General features: G+C 40.1%; 1 protein-coding gene across 1 annotated transcript in view; it reads left to right on the plus strand.

Annotated features, from left to right (window-relative positions):
• Nucleotides 1-20,679, plus strand: part of Wdfy4 (WDFY family member 4) — a 247,344-nt gene that overhangs the window by 142,938 nt on the left and 83,727 nt on the right. Inside the window, exons 40-43 of the mRNA XM_033761851.1 lie at nt 12,302-12,379; nt 15,351-15,560; nt 16,825-16,876; nt 19,163-19,329. Coding sequence (XP_033617742.1) covers nt 12,302-12,379; nt 15,351-15,560; nt 16,825-16,876; nt 19,163-19,329 — 507 coding nt within the window. The remainder of the gene's footprint in view (nt 1-12,301; nt 12,380-15,350; nt 15,561-16,824; nt 16,877-19,162; nt 19,330-20,679) is intronic.

Here is a 20,679-nt window from a genome sequence, read left to right on the forward strand (position 1 = left end):
TTATATTGTTTTTGTATTTTTAGCCTTTGCCAGTAAACACTTTTAAAACTTTTATCAAGGATAATATACCGAGGGAAAAGTGTTCAAATCATAAATGTACAGAATAAGAATTTTAGCAAAGTGAACATGTGACTGGGACCCAGATCAAAAAACACAAGTTTAGGGACATCCCAGGAGTGCCCCTAACTCATGTCCTATTCTAGGAAGTAAACATTCATTCCTAAAATAGCCATTCTCTGGCATCTAATACCACACTTCAATTTTGGCATTATCTACACTTTCAGTTTTGTATACAAGAAAAAATAGCAGCTATACTCTTGTCCCACTTATTTCACCCTAAATGTTTATAAGATTTATCAAATAAAGTAGCAATTCATTTCTTTTACAGTGACAAAGAAACTCAAACTCTTTGGTTTCAGGACCTCTTTATCCTCTGAAAAGTTGTTGAGTACTCAAAAGGCTTTTTTTGTTCGTGTAGGTTTTATCTATTGATATTTACTATAATAGAAATTAAGTCTATTTAGAGTTCAGACTTAACTCACTTGTACTGCTTCACCGGGAACAGTTAATAGAGATGGCAGCCCCACCCATGAGTTAGTGGCTGTGAGAAATCCATACAGTAATCGTCATATAGGTAGTGAGAACACCATGATTTTGTGCTAAGTCCTAGTTTTCCCCACCATTGTACTGGGGCCACATCTCAATTACTTTTTCCTCATTACAGAGATGAAGTTACAAAACCTACAAGTTTAGGGAAGAAAGGTTTATTTAGCTCACAATCTGTAGAGGTTTCAATTCATGGTTGACTGGCTCCAAGGCAGGGCAGCATGGTAGAGGGGCATCACAGGAAAAACAGTTCATGGTGAGCAGAAAGTAGGAAGGCAGCAAAGCAGTGAAGTAGCAAATAGCAAGCAGCAAGTGAACACAGCAACTGTCTTTCTGTCCCTTAAATTTTTATCCAAGCCACACACCTTTACGGCAAGTAGCTCTCACACCCAGCGTGGGACAGCCTTAATCTTAGCATCCTACTGAGAATCAATCTCAGCATCAAATCCTTAGTCCTAGCATCACACACCCTAGACCTAGCCACCTCTGAAAAGCCCCTCTATGATGGTATGAGGCTTTGGGGAGACATCTAGATACAAGCCATAAGACATCATGAGCACAATTGTCAACACAGTACAGGGAAAAGGCAAGAATATCTTAGGATTTTGAAAATAGTTTTAATTTCACAGATCTTCTGAAAGGGTCTGAGGAACCCCTAGAGACTAATGGGCCATTCATTGAGAACCTTTACTGTAGAATATTCGATATATAAATACATCACAACTTATGATTGAGTTTATTATTTATCAATCCCCAAGGCTGTTAAAGTTTGCGTATCCTCAATAGTGAAATGACTATTTATGTCTTTAGCACATTTTCCAATGAAATATTTTCTGCTGAGTTTTAAGAGCACTTCATATATTTTACATGCTAGTCTTTTGATGGATATATGGCTTGCAAATATTTTCTCCCAGACAGTAGTTTGTCATTATGTCTTCTTCACATACATTTTGCAGGCCAAAAGTTTTAATGTTAATGAGGTACAATTTATCATTTTTTTCTTTTATAGAGGGTTCTTTTGATGTAAATCCCTTTTTCCTAGCCCTGGGTTCTAAAAATTTTCTTCTAAAATATTTATAATTCTACAGTTTACACTTAAGTCTGTGAACTATTTTAATTAAGTTTCCTTCATGATGTGAGACTTAGATTTGTTTTTGGGGCTGTGGATTACCCAATCACTTCAACACCATTTGTTGAAAAGCTATCCATTATATAGCTATAACAACTTTGTCAAATATACATTGGTTATACATATGTAGATGTATATTTGAACTCTATTTTCCTTCATCAATCTTTATGTCTATTTTCTGCTCACTACCATACATGATTGATTACTGTAACTGTGTAATGAGACCCGGTAGAATTATTCTTCTCATTTTATTAATAATTTTCAAAATTGTTTTAGCTCTTTTAGTTCCTTTGCTATTTGGTATAAATTTTAAAAATTATCTTTTCTTTATCTATAAAAAGTCTTGCTAGGATTTTGATAGGAATTGTGTTAATCATGCACATCAAGTTGGGGAGAAATAATATCTTTATATTTTGAGCCTTTTAATTCATGAACATAGTCTGTATCTCTCTCTGTTTAGATATTCTTTGTTTTTTAATCTGAATTCTGGAGTTTGAGTCCTGTATGTGTTTTATTATATATGTATATATATATATATCTCTGAGAAATAGAATGATGCTGCTTTTCATTTCATTATCTAGTAGTAATATTTTGAAATTTATTTGATATATGTATATTGATCTTGTATCCTGTGATCTTGAGTTTTTCTGCAAATGCCTTGAATATTTACTTTATTGAATGGTGTTTTGTAAATGCTTTGGAAATTCAACCCATTCAGGGCATCAGCAAATAGAGACAATTTTTTGTCTCTATTCTTTGTCTCTTTCTTTCCTTTTGATCAATATAGATTTTATTTCTTTTTCTTGCCTTATTGCACTGGCTAGAATTTCTAGCACTATATTGAACAAAAACAGTGAAAGTAGACATTGTTTTGTTGTCAGTCTTTGAGGGAAAGCACTTATTATTTCAAGTTAAACACAAAGTTCACTGTAAGGTTTTTAGTTGAAAGTAGACATTGTTTTGTTGTCAGTCTTTGAGGGAAAGCACTTATTATTTCAAGTTAAACATAAAGTTCACTGTAAGGTTATACTTTTTATCAAGTTGAAAAAAATCCTACTTATTCTTATTTTATTGAAAGTACCTTTTATCAGAAATGAGTTGAAAAAATGGTATTCTGATTCAATTGATATGATCATGTAATTTTCATCTTTAATCTGTGAATATGGTAGATTACATTGACTGCTTTTAAAAATTTTTTTCTATTATTGAGTTTATTGGTACATATTAGGTATACAGTACAGTTACATTCATTATTGGGACCTTGTACCTTTACATGACAGGTCCTGGTTCTCATCTTTTTCCCCTTGTCCATGCTCTCCCTTCACCCCCTTCTCCCCTCCCCATTTACAAACACTTTATTTCCATTTTTTCATTTTGTCATATTTTTTTCTTTTCCCTTATTACCTTTCCCCTGCCCTTCCCATTTTCCCTACTCCTTTAGCCCTTTTATTCCTATTTCACATGGTCAATTATCTCATTAGGATCTTATGTACTATATTACAGCTTTTCACACCAGAGAAACTAATCGGTATTTACACATGTGTGACTTATTTATTTCACTTAGGGGTATATCCTCAATATGTATCCATTTTCCCATGAATGAATCTAATTTCTCATTCTTTATCACTGAGTAGTATTCCATTTTATAGAAAAATCACATCTTCTTTATCCAATTTCCAACTGATGGGCAAATGGGCTGTTTCTAAGATTTAGCTATTACAAACTGCTGCTATAAACATAGGTATGCATATATCACTGTGGTATGATTTCTTTAATTCTTTTGGAAAGATACCTAGCAGAGGGATGGCTGGGTCAAATGGAACCTCTAGTCCCAGATCTTTAAGGTATCTCCATATTGATTTGCATAGTGGTTGCACCAGTCTGCACTCCCACCAACAGTGCAGAAGGGTTCCTTTCTCCCCATGACTGCTTTTTAAAAATATGTATTTACCAGACTCACATCTATGGAATATATAGTCCTTGGTCATCATATAATGTTTTTTATGTATTGTTGAATTCAATTTCCTAATATGAGAAATTTTCATCTGTATTCCTGAAGGATAATTTCATTTGTTTGTACTGTTGGGCTTTGTTGTCAGCATATTTTTAGCTATTAGGGAAAGAAATTTTCTGCAGGATATTTTATCAACTTAATATTAATTCTTCCTAAATAGTTTTTGAATATTCTTAAATCTTGAGATTGATCCCTGGTATGGAAAAAAAAAGTGAAACTATTTGGACTGGGGAATTTATTGGTAGTTTTCAAAGTTTGAATTTAGTTTTCTTAACAGAGTTGGCCATCCTAAAAATATGTTTCGTATTGAGTGATTTGTAGTAGTTTGTGTTTGGCCATTAGTGAATGTGTCCATTACATCTAAATTATCATTTATATGTGTATGGTTGTTCAGAGTATTCTCTTTTTGTATTTTGCATACCTGCGGAGTCTGTGACAGAGTGATGGTTCCTATTTCAGCCATGATACTTGTAATTTGTTTCTATTCTCTTTATATTTTTACTAGTCTTTCTACAGGTTTGTAAATTTTATTCATTTTTACATAGCACAAGTTTTTTTGTTTCAGTAATTTTCTCTATTTTAATTTCATTAATTCTATTCTTTTAAAATTTTCTTCTACTTTCTACTTGCTTCTACTTACTTTGCTACTCTTTTTTCTAGTTTATTGAGTAGGATTTTAGATTATTGATTTGAGACTTGTTGATGAGTGTCATGGCAATATGCCTGAAATACCAGCTACTCTGAAGGCTGAAGATGGGGAATCATAAATTCAAAGTTATCCTGGGCAATTTAGTGAGACCCTATCTCAATAATAAAATAAAAAGGGCTGGAAATGCAGCTCAATGGTAAAATATTTGTCCAGCATGTATGGAGTCCTTGGTTCAGTCCGGGGGTGAGGTATGGAATTTGTGTAAGTTAAGGCTGTCATAACAAAATATTTTTGGTAAAATAGGAATAGGTAGGATTTTCCACGTGATAAGAAGCATCCTACATTTATTTCTCACAGTTCTGAAGGCTGGAAAGTCCAAGATGAAGGTGCTGCCCATTTTGTCTCCTGGTGAGGGCTCTGTTCCAGTCTTTTTTTTTTTTTTTTTTTTTTTTTCTAGTCTTGATGATGGCTGCCTTCTTGCTGTATTTTCACCTGGTAGAGATAGAAGGCTCTGATGGCCTTCTTTCTTCTTAAAAGGGCATCATGAAGCCCACTCTGATCTCCTTATACCTCCCCTTCAAAACATGAATTTTGGCTGAGGCAGAAGGATCACAAATTCAGGCTAAGCCTAGGAAACTTAGTGACTTAGGGAAACATTGTCTCAACATAAAAGGGGGGGGGCTGGGAATATAGCTTAGTGCAAAGACCCTGGATTTACTCCTCAATTGTGGTGGGAAAAGAATTTTTGGAGGACACAAGCATTCAGTCCATGGTAGAATCTCATTCTCTTCTGATGCATGTGCCTTTGCCACAGTGTATTCTCAGCAGTGCTTTAGCTGTGAGACACACATATTTTCATAGATTCTGTTTTGAATTTTATTATGCATTTTAGAAATTCCCTTGAGACTTCTTTTTGGACACAAAGATTATTTAAATGCACGTTAGATTCCAACTATTTCAAGATTTCATGTGCTCTTTCTGTGGCTGATTTCTAGTTTGATTGCATTATATGGTCAGAGGAAACATCCTCTGTGTCTTCATTTAAATTTGTTGAGGTTTGTTTTATAGCCCAGGATGTAATTTATCCTCGATTGTACTTCATAAGCAATTGAGAATGTGAATTTTATTATGGTTGAGTCTTCTATAATTGGAGTAACTTGAACAATTTTTAGAATTCCATTTTGCTTCATTTGTTTTGTTTTTTAGTGTATTTTATACAGTTTTTTTGTAGATATTGTCATAAGTATTACATTACTTAAGAACCTACTGCTATTATCCAGAAGTATAAATATTAGCTCCTCCATTTAAAATGTAATTGCTATAAATATTTTCCTCTACATTTATCAGTTTTATAATTTTGACCTCAGCCATCAACAAATAATATAGAAATCTTGATAAAAATAAAAGTATTGTATCTACTCATATATTGCTTACTTTAGTCTTTATTATTTCCTGATATTTCAAAATTCCTTCTTTCATCATTTATTTTCTGTTTAAAGAGCTTCTTACAAGGTAGCCTTGTGGTCACAAATTATTTTAATTTTCCTTTATCTGAGATGGCCCTGATTTCTCTTTGATTCAAAAGGATATTTTTGCTGAATATAGGATTCTGAGTTGACAATTTTTTGTTTGTTTGTTTTGGTTTTGATACCGGGGATCGAACTCGGGACCTTGTGCTTGCAAGGCAGGCGGCAGAACCACTGAGCTAAATCCCCGGCCCAACAATTTTTTATTTTTAGCACATGAAAAATGTTCCACTTCCTTCTGGGGCCCCTGATTTCTGATGAAAAAAATTTTACTGTTGTTCCTCTTTTTCTCTGTGGGTAAGATGTTATTTCTCTCTTTCTGCTTTTAAGGTTTTTTATTTGTATTTAGTTCTCAGAAGTCTGGCTCCTAATGCATCTTGATACAGATTTCTGTGGCTTTATTTTTGGGGGCTTTGCTTAGTTTTTTGAATCTGTAAACCCATGCCTTTTTGAATTTGGGGAATTCTTTAGTCATTTGTTACGTGAGTAATTTTTGAGCACAACGTTTTTATTCTTTGTTGGATTCTGCTGATGCGGACACTAGATCTGGCGCTCCAACTCCATGGTCTCTAGGCTCTGTCCACTTCCTTCCCATTCTGTGTCCCTGTTACCTAGGTTGACTCATGGCTGTCTCTCAGGCTTTTAGCCTCCTGACCCTTCCCTCTGTCTCTTCTATTCTGCTCCTGAGCACATCCACTGAGGTTTTTCCCTTTAGTTATTATACTTTTAAATTCTAAAATGTACATTTGATTCTGCTTTATATAGTATATTTTTCTGACTGATGCTCCTTAATTTTTTTTTCATTTTTCACATATATTGCTAATTAGTAGTTGTCAAAGCGATTTTAATAACAGCTGCTTTAAAAACTTTGTCAAATAGTTTTAATACTTCAATCCTCTCACAGCATCTGGGTGGTGGACTTCTTTAATTCTATTTAAGATTTCCCTGGCTCTTGGTATGTGTCTATGTTATGAGACTCTAGATTTTATTATTTTTCAGCTCCATTGTTTACTAAGCAGCTTTATTTAGACATGATCTGCTGAAAGTAAATAATTCAGTGGTTTATAGTATATACACAGATCTGTGCAACCATTACCTGGTCAATTTAATAGCATTTTCATGACCTCAAAAGAAACTATTATTCCCCTTCCTCCAGTTGTAAGCAACCACTGATTTACTTTCTTTCTCCATGATCATTTCATATAAATGGATTCATATAGTCTTTGGAGATTGGCTTCTTTAACTTAGGGCTATGTTTTCAAGGCTCATCCATGTTGAGGTGTATTTCATTACTTCATTCTTTTTTAGGACAAGACAACATTCCATATATACATAGATCACATGATTGTCATCAATTGATGGCATAGATATGATGTTAGACATAGGTTTTATGTAGATGTTCATAATGATGAGGTTGAAAGAGTTCTTGTTTTCTCTGATTGGTTGGACTGTTTTGCTTTTTTACTTTTTGTTTGTCATCAAAGGGATTTTATATTTTGTCAAATATTTTTCTGTGTCTATTAGAATGATCATGTGACTTTTATTTTTAATTCTGCTGCTGTAGTGCATTACATGAATTATTTTGAAAAGTTAAGCCAATCTTGCCTAAACGGGATAAATTCCATTTGGTCATGGCACGAAATTTTTATATGTTGCTGGAATCAATTTGGTGATATTTTGCTGAGAATTTTTACTTTTGTATTTATAAAAGATACTGAAAGAAACCAGTGCCCTCCAAAGACTACTCCACACACCGACAGAGTTCGTATGAGAGATTTATTGTAGAACTGCTACGACACAGTGGCCTACTCCACGAAGGAGGAAGAAGAAGAGAGAGCTGGGTGGAAGGGGCTTGGTTATATAGTGGGTGGTTTGTGTAAGCAGGTTGGGGAATTGCATCAGCTGCACGGGCAGCCACTCAGGGTACATTATTTCTGATCCATTCCTTATATGGACAAGCCTTGCTCCTATGTCAGTTTTGCTTATGGACGATGATGCATGATGTAGGAAATGGAAATTTAAGGTATAAAATGGCAGTCGCTAACCAAAATGGTGACAGCCATATCAAGGCAATTATCTTATAGATTCTATTGGTCTACAGGTTTCTTTCCTTATGAAGTCTTTGGTTTCTGTATCAGGGTAATAACTGATCTCATAAAATGTGTTGGAGAGTTCCTTCTGTCTTTTTTTCTTCTTCTTAGTCTTTTTATCTGTTGTTAGTATAGCCGCTTTATCTGTCTAATGGTTACTGTTTTCATGATCTGTCTCTCCCTGTTCTTTCAATTTCAGCTCGTTTATATGGCTGAATCTAAAGTGTCTCCTGTACCCAGCATACAGTTGGGTCTTGTTTGCTTTTTATCCTATCGCACAGTCCCTGCTTTTGGATGGGATTGTGTAGCCCATTTACAGTCTATGATTGGGTTTATGCCTGTTATTGTACTTTTAGTTCTTTATGTATCTCATTTCTTTTGCATTAAGTGAATTTATTATAATGTAGCACTTAAAGTTTCTAATTGTCCCCCTGTATTTTTCTATTCCCTTCCTCCGTGGCACACTAGGTTTACCATGTACATCTTATTTCATGAGAATCAGCCTCAAATTTTTACTAGTTAGCTCCAGTGAGACATAGAAATGTCACTTCTGAGTGTCTGTTTTCCCTTTCCTTCTTTTTTTGCTGTTATTGTTGTGTATATATTTATAAATGTTAGAAGTCCAACAACACATTTTCATTAGTTTTCTTTTATATAATTTTATATATTTCAAATAAACTGGGAGATGAAAGAAGAGCAAGGATGTACATGTGGATTATGGTCTGTTGATGTTCGCATTTCTGATTCTCCTCATTTGTTCCTGTGGATTTGAGATGCTATCTGAACTTACATCCATAGCTTAAGGAAGTTTTGCTTCCCCCCTTGAAGTACTTTTTGTGCATGGTTTGAAGTAGAGGTGTAATCTTCATTTCACTGCAAAACAAATATTAAATTAATCTTCATATTGAGAAAATATTTTTTCTACTGCAGTTACCCTTGTGATGACATCAAGTGATCACATTCTTTGACATCTGTTTCTGAAAGTCCTTTTCTGTTGCATTTTTTTATTTTTAACTACATAGATATCATCCTTAATTATTAATGTAGTAATCCTTTCCATATCTGATAGTGTAAGTCCTTGATTCTGTACTTTAAAATTGCCATGTGTAGTCCTAGCTTATTACACATTTTTGTACATTTTAGAATTATTTATTCTGCTTCAAAATAAGAACTTAGTGCAACTTTGGTGCTGCATTGAATATATAAATCAGTTTGGGAAGAATTCATATCTTCCTCACAAGTCTTCCAATCTTTCAACAACATGATACATTACTTATTTTTGCTAGGTCTTAAACTTTTCTCAATAATATTTTAGCCTTCTTTGCAGGAGACTTGAACATTTCTCATACCATTATTTTATTTGACATCCTTTACTACTAAGCAAATATTATATAATTTTCAATTTAAAATTATTGATTGTTAACATAAAAATAATTAGGTTTTGTATTCTGAGAACTTGCTAAAGCTTCTTTATAATTGTAATAGTTTATTAATGGATATTTAGATATTGTATATATAGAATAATGTTTAATATGTCTAATTTTAGTTTTCTTCATTATTTTTCAAACCTTATAACATTTATTTATCCTTCTTATATTACACTGGGTGCTACCATCTTGGGACTGGTGAATGATATTCTTGTGTTCCATTTGATTTCAGAATAAAATCAGTAGGGTATCTTCTTCAGATTTGTTATGAATGTTCTTTATTAGATTAAGGAAATTCTCTTCTAATTGAATTCAGGACCTTGCATTTTCGAGGTGGCAGCAACACTGAGCTGCATCCCCGGGCCCAAGAGTTATTATTCTTAATGATAGTTGCATTTTATGAAATGCTTTGTGATATCTTATCCTTAATTCATGGTGAAACTGATAGAATGGCTCCCAATGTTAAAACAAACTTACATTCTTGGAACATAATTTTGCCATGATGTGTTATCCTTTTTGTATATTGCTAAATTCAATTTTTTTCCCCTTCAAGATTTTCCCTAGTCTTCATCCCTCATTTATAGTCATGGATGAAATCTTCATAGGAAGAGTTTCTTTATGGATTTACTTTCTGTGAAAAATATAAGACAATTCAGATTTTAAAAGTTTTTTTCTAGTGTTTTCTTAGGAATGTGTCTAGTTCCCTAGTTTTAACTTGACTTTCTAACTTTTTTAGATGCACTACTAATTTATAAACTTTGTTTTTAATAAAAAGCATTTGTATGGTTACTTACATATTTTTACTAACATTTCTCCAAAAAACAGTATTGGTTGTATCGTATGTTTTATTTTGTTATATTTTTATCTAGTTCAAAATATGCTACGATTTCTATTTTGATCTCTTATTAATCTCTAATTTGATTTCTTATCAATAATTAGAAATTATTGCTGGAATTTTAAGCATTTGGGAATTTTCTTTTTGACATTTGCTTCTATTTGAATTCCGCTGTATTCAGAAAATACATTCTTTTTTTTTTTTTTTTTTTTTTGTTTTGGTACTGGGGATTGAACTCAGGACCTTGTGCTTGTGAGGCAGGTGGCGGCACCACTGAGCTAAATCCCTGGCCCATAAAATACATTCTTTATAATTTAAATCATTTGAAATTATTTTATACTTCATTTATGTCCCATTACATGGTCAATTTTAGTAATTATTCGTCTTTTAGTAATTTATTCTACTTTGAGTATTCTGCATTTAAAAAGAAAATTTCTTTTTTTTTCTTTTCTTTTTTTTTTGCATTGGATTAGCTTGTTTGCCTTTTGGGTTCTTCAAATACTCAGCATCTGTTTCTTATTTGTTTCTCCTTTTAATTCCCAGAGGATGAGTCATGTTCTTCCTCTGTGATTGTAAATTTGTTATCTCCTTTTAATTCTGTCATTTTACATGTAATACATTTAAGAAGTATTAGGTGGTTACCATTTAGTATTTATTCTGTCAGGTGTATCTATACCTTATCATTATAAAACACCCTTTTCCTGTCTAGGGCACCTCTGTCCTGAAGTCTACTTCATGTGACATTTTGGGGCCTTAGAAGAATTCTTTCAGTTAGGGTTTGTACCGTTTATCTTTTTCCACACAACTTTCCATGGAACTTTTTAAGGGATTATCTCTTAGAAACAGGATTTATAGTACTTAGCTTTTGCTCTTTTACTAAACTTGACTTCATTTACGTTTTACTAGGAGCACTCAGTCCATTAATGTAGCTCATATTTTTAGTAAACTTAATCTATTTTAATGCTTATTTTTTTGCCCTCTTTCAACATGTTATCAACTGTCATTATTTCTCTTTATCTGTATTAGATGGAAGTTGCATATTCTTTTACTGGATTTTGACTTGTTATTCTGGAGCAGTGGTCTCAAACCTTTCACCTTCAAGGACTGGTTTTGTGGAAGACTTTTTTTCCACAGGCAGGGTGAGGGGAATCACATTACATTTTTGTGCACTTTATTACTATTATTATTAATTACACTGTAATAGATTAAAAGTAATTATACAATTAATCATAGTGTGGCATCACTGGGAGTCCTGAGCTTGTTTTCCTGAAGCTAAACAGCCCCACCTGGGTGGGAGCGACGGAGACAGTGACACCCAAAGTGTGTTGCCTATGTCCAGTCTACTCCATAACCCCATTTTGGTTGCTGCCACTGCAGAAAACCCTGCTTCACACAGAAAGGTTGGAATGAAAGGCTTTGCAGGCAATGTCAGGATATTTTACTAGGAGATGTGGAAATTTAAAGTTGCCCCAAGCATACTTTGAAAGCCACTGTTATTTGCAGTCTGGAGCAGTTGATCCTCTTTGAGCATGGACAAAGTTGATTCACTGGCTGATTCACAGATGGCTCCTGGATCTATTCCTTCCCCATTTGGGGGGTCTGTATGTGGGCATAGTCTGCTCACATGGAAGTTACCCACATACACAGGTGTACACATCTTGGCATGTGGGTGTAATGAAAAGGAAAAGTCTCTATGTGGAACTTTCCCCCACACATGTGTAACTGAGTGTAAGAGCATATCTGCAGGGAAGAATTCTGTTCATGTGAAGTTACCCATGCACAGGGTGTGCACACTTTAGCACATGAGCAGGTCGATGTAAGAGGAGGCTTCCTGTAGAAACTACCCACATACAAATGTGTGCACACTTCAGCACATCAGTGAGCTCACACAGATGGAATCTGCATGTGGCTGTGACTGATTGACCAAGTCCTGTGACTGCAGTTTCTGGTGATTGGGCAGAGAAGTGCTGACCCAAACCTGGAAGGATCACTGAGCTGTGGCTTCTCTCCTCCCCTCTCCTCCAGGATTTTGTGTCTTGTATTGAGAACTGCAGACGAAGAGGACAGGAGCTGTATGCATCTCTGTACCGAGACCATGTGCAGGTGAGACTGGTATCTGTGGGAGCTTTGGATGGGGTCCGCGGGGACACCTCCCCATCGGTACTGCCGAACACACTCTGGTGAGTCTTGTCTGTGCCCCCTGGCAGCTCCTGCAAGGCAGCACCCCACATAAGCTCACTGGTTGTGTCCAGGATAAGCAATGAGGCTGATAGGCTCAGTTGCCACTGGGAAGACAGGAAGAATTGGTTAGGATTGGGTCCCTGATTTGGGGCATCCTCACATCATTCCTAGACAGAGGAAAGGTCTACAAAGGTCCAGATCAGCCTCAGCACTGTGGAGCAAGGCTGTCTCTTTTGGGGGAGCAGGGAGGTGTGTGCGCGGGCCCTGTGTCTGCTGAATTTGAGACACTGCAGGGTGCTGGGGTAGTGGGACCTCACAGAGGCTCCTGGTCCAGAAGGGAAGGACCAGCTTCCTGTAGGGTACTCCAGCTCATCTGCTGCTGTAGGACTTGATGATATCTGGGGAGTGCTTAAGAAATTTGTGCAGTTTTACCATTGCGTAGTTTTTTTTTTTTTTTTTTTTTTTTTTTTTTTTTTTACCAGGGATCGAACTTGGGTCCTTGTGCTTGAGAAGCAGGTGGCAGAACCACTGAGCTAAATCCCTGGCCCATTGCTTAGTTATTTTTGTGAAAAATCAGTATTTTGGAGCTAATCCATGAGGATACTTTCTTTGTGTTTAAATATTTAAAACATTGTTTTGATATTTAAAACAATGCTGAGGTAATTGCCGTCTGCTAGAGATAATGGGGTCTGGAGCAGTCACCCCACTTTTAAGGGGCAGCACTTTCCCAACAAGGCCCTGCTCAGCTTCCAGAAAGCTCCATGCCCTACCTGGACAATGCTCATCAGCCTATCTGCATCCCTGGGCAGTGACTTGACTCAGCCAGGCCTAGGATCTACCCAGTCAAGGGCACAACTGGGCACCCAAGGGAAGGTCTAGCATGGCTACATGAGCAGCTGGTCAGTCAAATGCCACAGCTGCCCCCACAGACCCTTTCTATGAGTGTCAGGTATGGTACTTGATCGCTGCGGTTGGAGCCGACACTGGGTACAGCAGAGCACACCTGCCATGCAGGGACCCAGGGCTTTTGCAGCTTGGTCACCTGACAGCCTCTGTCCTGGGGCCACTTGCATCTTGCCGCTTCCCTCTTGGGAATCTCCCCCAGGACATGCATTTGGCTGTCTGCAGATGTGCATGATGGCACGCATGCTCTTGGTGCAGCCTGGGGTTGCACAGGAGGGGTCCTGGGTAGAGAGGGGGCTCGTAGTTGAAGGACTGCTGTGCCTAAGGGCTTAGGATCATTCCTTCCTCATCAAAGGAACGTGTTACTGCAAGCCCAGGTGTAATCTCCAGGGAACTGAAATCTTTCCCCCAAACAAGTGTTCCTTTCATGGGATCAAAGGTTGGTAAAAAACTATAAATGATTTTTCTTTTTCTGGGGTGCCTTGTTAACCACTTGGAATCCTGTATAATGTGCTGTGATAGTTTTGGTCATGAATTTAGGAAGTGGAGAGTAACAAAATCACCTTGTCTTGAAATGGGATTAGCTTTATTCACAGTCTGGCACTGTATCAAACTTGAGAGAGTACTGTCTCAATCTTTCTCTGAACTGAGGCTCTGTGACAGTGGTGACATCATGAACCACATGAGATGGATGAGGAGCTCAGGTTCTTCAGATTTAGCTGCTGGTGAACAGCAGGAACAGGGTCACCTGTGGGGCATTGTTTTCTCCCCACCAGACTTGCTTCCAGCAAGTTCTGAGAGTGATTTTCCCATTTGCAACAGTCCAGATTTGCAGGGCTCAGACATGAAGTTGTGCCAGTTGTTGAGGAAACAGCAGCAGAAATATTGAGTCCATAAAATGATAACAGGCCCCCTCTAAGGACTCTAGCTCACAGGCTCAAGGGGAGACTTTGGAACCCACAGACCGGATTTCAGGCTCAGCTTGGACATCTGTTGGACTTTGCAGGAGTCACTTTTCCAGTCTGAACTCAGTGCCCCCATGGAGACAATAGAAATTTTGGCTCGTGGTGCCCACTACATAGAGAGAATGAGGTCAAGCAGGCTCAGCATGGCTCAGTGAAATGTGGGGTCATGGGTTTCTCTTCTATTTATGCTTGGTTTTTGAGAGCTACATTTCTTGTCATTAGAACTTTCATGCTTCTATTTTCTGAAAAGTCAAAACTTACAGAAAATACCATGAAATATTTGAATAATATTTATTTGAATAAAGTCCACCCTGCAGAGAAGTTGATTTCAGTGTCGGAACTGGACTGCAGTGTTTCTTTTCCAGGTGAGGTGTGGAGCCTCACTGTGGCTGTCAGGAGCAGCTTAGGCTGTCCTATATTTATATAAAGATTCAAATTATACTCTACGGAAAGTGTGACACTCAAAGAGCACACAGAGAAACTTTGCAGACTTCAGAGCCATTATATGGGAGTATTTTCATTAAGACAAAAAATATGAATTTTTGTGAACATTCTCGAACCCTTGGACATTCAAGAATCATACTGGAGCAGGGTTTGAAAGCCCATGAGATGTCATCTGGTCCCCACAGTTGGGGATTCTGAGGTCAAGAGTTGAGAATAAACTGCTCACGTGACCATCACCCAGAGTATCCAGCATCCCTTGGAAGGGCAGGGAACCTGGTGAAATTCCATGTCCCGTTGTAAATCAGCAGTCCAATTCACACTGATAATTCTTTCAGGAACCTTGGGACCTGCTGCCTTGTGCCTCACACCAGGAGTCTGGTGCCCCTGAAGGTCCAACAGTAGACAGCTTTCTTCTCCCCAGTATGGATTGACCCATGTCAAACCCTTCTGCTGGTCTGGTGCTGGCTAGAGGGGTATCTTTCTCTGCCAGTTTATGAGGTCTCAGTCTCCTCATCCTAGAGGGAGTGGGGCTTGCCAACAAGGAACATTTGCTGAGGGTGACCGTGGTCTCTGTTCCTCAGAGGCGGCAATGTGGCAACATCAAGGCAGCCAAGGCCTGGGCTCGCATCCAGGAGCAGCTGTTTGGGGAGCTGGGCTTGTGGGGCCAGGCGGCTGGAGAAGCCACGCCCTGCTCCCGCTGGGAACTGGACTGGAGAGAAGGCCCAGCTCGCATGAGGAAGCGTATTCGTCGCCTGTCTCCCTGGGAGGCTGCCAGCCGAGGGGGGTGCAAGGTAAGTGTAGCCCATAGGGCCTTGGGTGATAGTTCTCACACTTCCATCAGGTGGGAGAGAGAATGCAGGCAGATAGGGGTGTAGTCCCATAGCTTATGCCGATGTCCTTTAACATGAAAACAGGAGGCGCTAATCCATCCAGGTACACTGAGCAACGCTGTAACTGGAGTCTAGACAGAAGGATGGCGTGTGGACAGTGGGAGTGGTTCACCTGGTGTCCCTGATACCCAGGCCACACTGCTATCCCCTGAGGTCCAGGGAGCAACCTGGTGTCAGCGGACATGGGGGTGGCAGCATCTGCCAGCACAAGTTTTCTGTCACGGAGGATTTGAGCCCCACACCACCGTGGGCACTGTTTATTTCACGAGCAAATCCCATGCCAAGTTTTACAGTGGAAATCCCCTGACTCAGCAATTTCTGCCAGCTCCAGCCTGTGACCCAGTTAGTCCACACCATGCTGAGGCTGTGCCCACTTCTGGAGCAGCAGGGCCCAGCCATCCCGGGACTTTTCTGTAATGAAGCTGCACTTGGCCACTAAACAAGGCTTTGCCTTCCTTTTAAGGGTTAGGAAGCCAAGCGGGCTCATTCAGTCCTGGATGTAGAAGAGTCTGTTCATAGCTATCGCATCCTTGCTGAATAACAGCGATTAAACTCTTCTGAAAGGCAGGCTTCCAGACGAGGGATGCCCAGTACTTCCTTCCTAAGATTCAAAGTTGACTTTATTCTCTAGCCTGTAACCCCAGCACCTCTCAGCAATGCTAAGAATCTTTCAGAGAACCTAATGAGAAAGGTATATTTCACTCATTCATTGTTTTAAAACTGTTGTCAGTAAGCATATGGTGGTTAGTAGTATTTTTCCCTCCCTACATTTCTTATGAATTGAAGGCAGGAAAAGGAAATAATGTACCCTGTGCCGGGACTGCACCCTGTTCTGAGACTCTGGTCTCACGTCCCTGGCTGTCCAGCCCCATGTCCCCTGCACCCCCACTCAGTGCAGCAACACATAGACATTCCGCATGCTCTCCAGCCCATCTTGGCACCGGCTCTGGTAATTACCGTACATTCTACTTAATGGAAGATTGTGGGTTTTTTCCCTTTGACTCAGGAGCATTAATACCTGTATTTTGCCATGGTCCTTTAGCATTTAGTGTTTCCCTCCTCTTGCATCTGAGTCTTGAGTAATTTAAAGGATTTGCTCTCATGTTTATGAAGCTATGGAAAAGGATTGAGATTTCTTTTTTTTTTTTTTCTGATTTTATTTCAGGACAGCCAAGACGAAAAGGGTGATATTTCACAGAATTATGCTGAAAAACAAGGTAGTGGGGTTTTTATTTTTAGTTTTTTTTCTTTAATAATTAAACAAATTAATGAATTTATTTTCTATTTTTGTTTAAAGGTATTAAATTAATATTTGGGGAAAAGAAAAGAAAATGCTGTAAAGATAGACTAAGAAGCACTAAGACTTTCCTTACTTTGTTGCCAGACTAAAGAGGAGCCTGTCCCAGGTCTACACACACTGTTAGCACAGGGATTTGGGACTGAGTTTGGAATAATACACATTTTAATGGAGAAATTGTCTCACCAGTTTCCTATACCAGGGAGACCTTAAAAGTGTCCCTGAAAGATCCAAGTACATGTTCAGTAAGTGACAAAAACACATAGAAGAAAATAATAACATGTCCTAGAATGCAAATGGATAGCACAGATTGTTAATTCTTTTTACACTGGACTTCCCAAGGACGTAAAGGACAGATGTCAGAGTCAGCAGTTATTTCCTACACTTTAAGAAAATGCTTGGGGTCATTTTGAACGTGAATGCTTCCTCTTTGTGTCACCCTCATGGAGGAATTGCTTGTGCTGATTTGTAGAAAGTGCAGAGTTTACTTTCAGAGGTCATGTTGTGACGAATGTGTTCAAACACACCTGCACACACACATGCACACATGCGCATGCCACTTCAAATTTCCTGTTTTCACCAAGGAGTCTGCCTTTGGCTCCGGTGCTCCTGGTCTGTGAGTCTATGAGTTTGGCTGTGGTGGGGGTCCTCTCCTCCACCCGTGACATTAACTTGTGAGACTGAAGCGTGACTCCTGTGCAGCCTGAGGAAAGGCTGCCTTGTGCTGTGCCCTTTGCCTGACCTGGCACAGTGACAGGAGAACAAGTGAGAGTTGTGGGCTCTGATCCCCTCCGAGAGCACTCGGAGGGGGACTGGAGAGAGTTGTGCTCATGCTCTGTGGACTGTGGCTGTGGGCGGCTTCCTCCATCGGTCCCTGACCTCCCTGGTGTTTCCTGCAAGGATCCCAAGTGGGGAGTGCAGCAGGAGAGAGGAGGGCTGTGGTTCTCCACTGTGCTTCCAGGTCCCCTACCCAAGTGGATAGAGCCTCTGAAGGCTGCCACGTGAGCAGAAGACACTCTCCTATCCAGCTTTGCAGTTGCTTGGGGAGGTGCTCAGAGAACTGGGCATCTAGCCACAAAGACAGGGCTTTGCAGTCATGGTAGGTGTGCGCCTACTTCAGGTGGGTGACACTCAGGACATGTGGGAAGAGAAGAATCGGGATCCAGAGAGCTAGGTAGTTACATGCCTGGCTTGGACCCAAATATCCCTGCCTTTGGGAAATAAATCGAGGCACATACCTGAGTGATTGCAGTACAGTACATTGAGGAACTAGAGACAGCAAAACCATCCACACCTTTAAAAACCAGATGAGTTAACTGGTTATGAACCAGCCACATAACAGAATACCTCACCGGCATCTAAATTGTTCAACAAACTTGGAATGGGATGGCATGGTGCTCGTGCTATAATCTTGAATGGAAAAGACTAGCAAAGAAAGACTGAATACACAATATTTTTCTCATCATAGTACAATCCTGTGTGCATGTATGTGCACGCACAGATGAACACAGGAAAGGTCCTGGGAGTAGACCAGCTATACTGTGGGCATGGAAGCCAGCAGCCTAGGGGCAAAGATGCAAACTTGGGGCCCAGGAGGACTTGGTTCAGGTTCTGCCTGTAGTTTCAGCTAACATAAAATCTTGTGAAAAGTAAGAAGCCTCTTTTCAGTTTTCCCTCTTTGATGAGAGGGGTGAAATAGTGCTCACCCCTTAGCAGTTCTGAAGGGACGTAAATCATCAGATACGTTCAGCATAGAGAAGTTGCTTGCTGAATGGGGCAGTTACTGTCTGCACTCTGGATGTGGGTAGTGTCTGCTTCATTTCTCACCACATTATGGCTTTTCTGAGTTTTTACTTCAGAAGATATTAGGTGTTAGAAAATATCAACAGAAGTGTTCAAAGAGTGAACAAACTTGGACCAGAAGAAGCAACTCCCAGCGAAGCCTTGAGATACAACTGGTTAATGAGGGGGTGATCTTTGGAAGGTTGTCCTGGTGACACCAGACCTTCTGGGGAGGTGACAGTGAAGGCGTGTTGACGACTGTGCCACAGGGTCAGGCCAGGAAAGGTGTCCCTTTCCCGAAGCAGGAAGGGCACACTGAGCAGTCCACATTGCTCACTCTGCTTCTGGGCCTTGCAGTCCTTTTAGTGACACAGGGGCACGCCACACACCCTCCCCTGTGACACATCCCTTGATGCTGCTGCAGGTGAGCTGGCACCAAAGGACCCTGAGTGCAATGTGGATGAGGTGGCGCTGGACTGCACCCAGCTCACCTTCTTCCCAGCCCTGTATGAGAGTCTACATGCGGAAGACTTCTTGGAACTGTGTCGGGAAAGACAGGTCATCCTTCAGGAGCTCCTGGATGGAGAAAAGGTAATGTGTACCACCAGTCACCTCTGTAGACTGTCATGCAGAAGAAATCCATGGGTGTGCAGGCCAGTGTCCTGCAGACACCTGGAGGACCTCGAGCTGGGGCTAGCGCTTTCCAAGAGCTGGGTGAGAGCAGCCACAGGCGCCTGCCTGCTGTCACACTTGGGTGACTGTCAAGGGCACAGGCATGTGTGAGTGCCACCTTCTGACACCCGCACAACCCAAATCTTCCAGACGTAGGGCACACATGCAGGTCCCTTGGCACCTGGCCATCATGCCCTTGACCACGTGGGTGCCAGACCACAGTGCCCAGCCCACAGGTTGCTGCTGTTGATTCTCTTAGCTGGATGCTGGTGACCAGGATGTGTTACAATTGAGCTCGTTTTGCTCTGGTTATGGACATCACATGTGTCCTGCATGCAATTTTAAAACTGGATGGTAAGATACATCTGTAACAGGCATGCACACATGCATATACACACAAGTGTGTGTATGTTTCTTCATGACACCTAACAGTTGGGATGTGTGGAGGTCCTCACACATTCAACCAGGTGAACAAGTGTTTCCTGAACACCCAGGCAGTTGAAACAACAGCCAAAAGATCCATGTTTTTCCCCTGAAAACCTTTCTTTGCCTGTGTCCCAGCATTATTTATGCAGGCAGTGATTCTCTTCCTGGGGAGACAGTGCTCTGAGAACCAATCCTGTCCAAGCTCACTGAGCTGCTGCAGGGTGCAAGTCTGTGCACCTGTGTGTTTGAGGCTCTGTCCCTGCTGTTGTCACCCAGCATCCTGTTTTCAGTTCTCAGGAGAGGCCACCACCCAGTGTCATTTGCCTTTTGGCCCTTCCTCCAGCCTCCTTGCACAGGCTTCAAGTTCCCATGATCTCTGCTGCCTTAGCTGCCTGCTGCAATCCTCCTGCCTCAGCCTCCCAGAGTGCTGGGATTACAGTCATGTGTCACCATACTTGGCTTCACATCTCTTTATTTTAAGGGCAGCTTACTTTTGTCTGTAATGTCCCTGCAGAGCAGTACCCAGGTTAATGGGAGGACCAGGGACAAGCGTCCTTGAGGATAACTCAGAAACACCACCTGTCACCTTTAGGGTATTCCTCTTTCTTTCCACCTCTCCAACAGAGTCTCAGCAGACAGCCTGGGGTGACAGTCCCCAGGACAAGGCTGGGGTCTACAATCAGGGTGCCCAGTGAGCCCCACCCTGCCCCCTGCACCCCACAGATACCCCTGAAAGTCTTGTTCTTGTAGATTGCCCAAGCCACTGACATACATTTCCCTCTGGGTCAGGGACGAGGGTCAGGAGCCCACAGTGACTGACTTCCTGCCCTGTGACCAGGCAGA

Source organism: Fukomys damarensis, unplaced genomic scaffold, assembly GCF_012274545.1.
Source record: "Fukomys damarensis isolate Sample0158 unplaced genomic scaffold, DMR_v1.0_HiC HiC_scaffold_1, whole genome shotgun sequence".
NCBI lineage: Eukaryota > Metazoa > Chordata > Mammalia > Rodentia > Bathyergidae > Fukomys > Fukomys damarensis.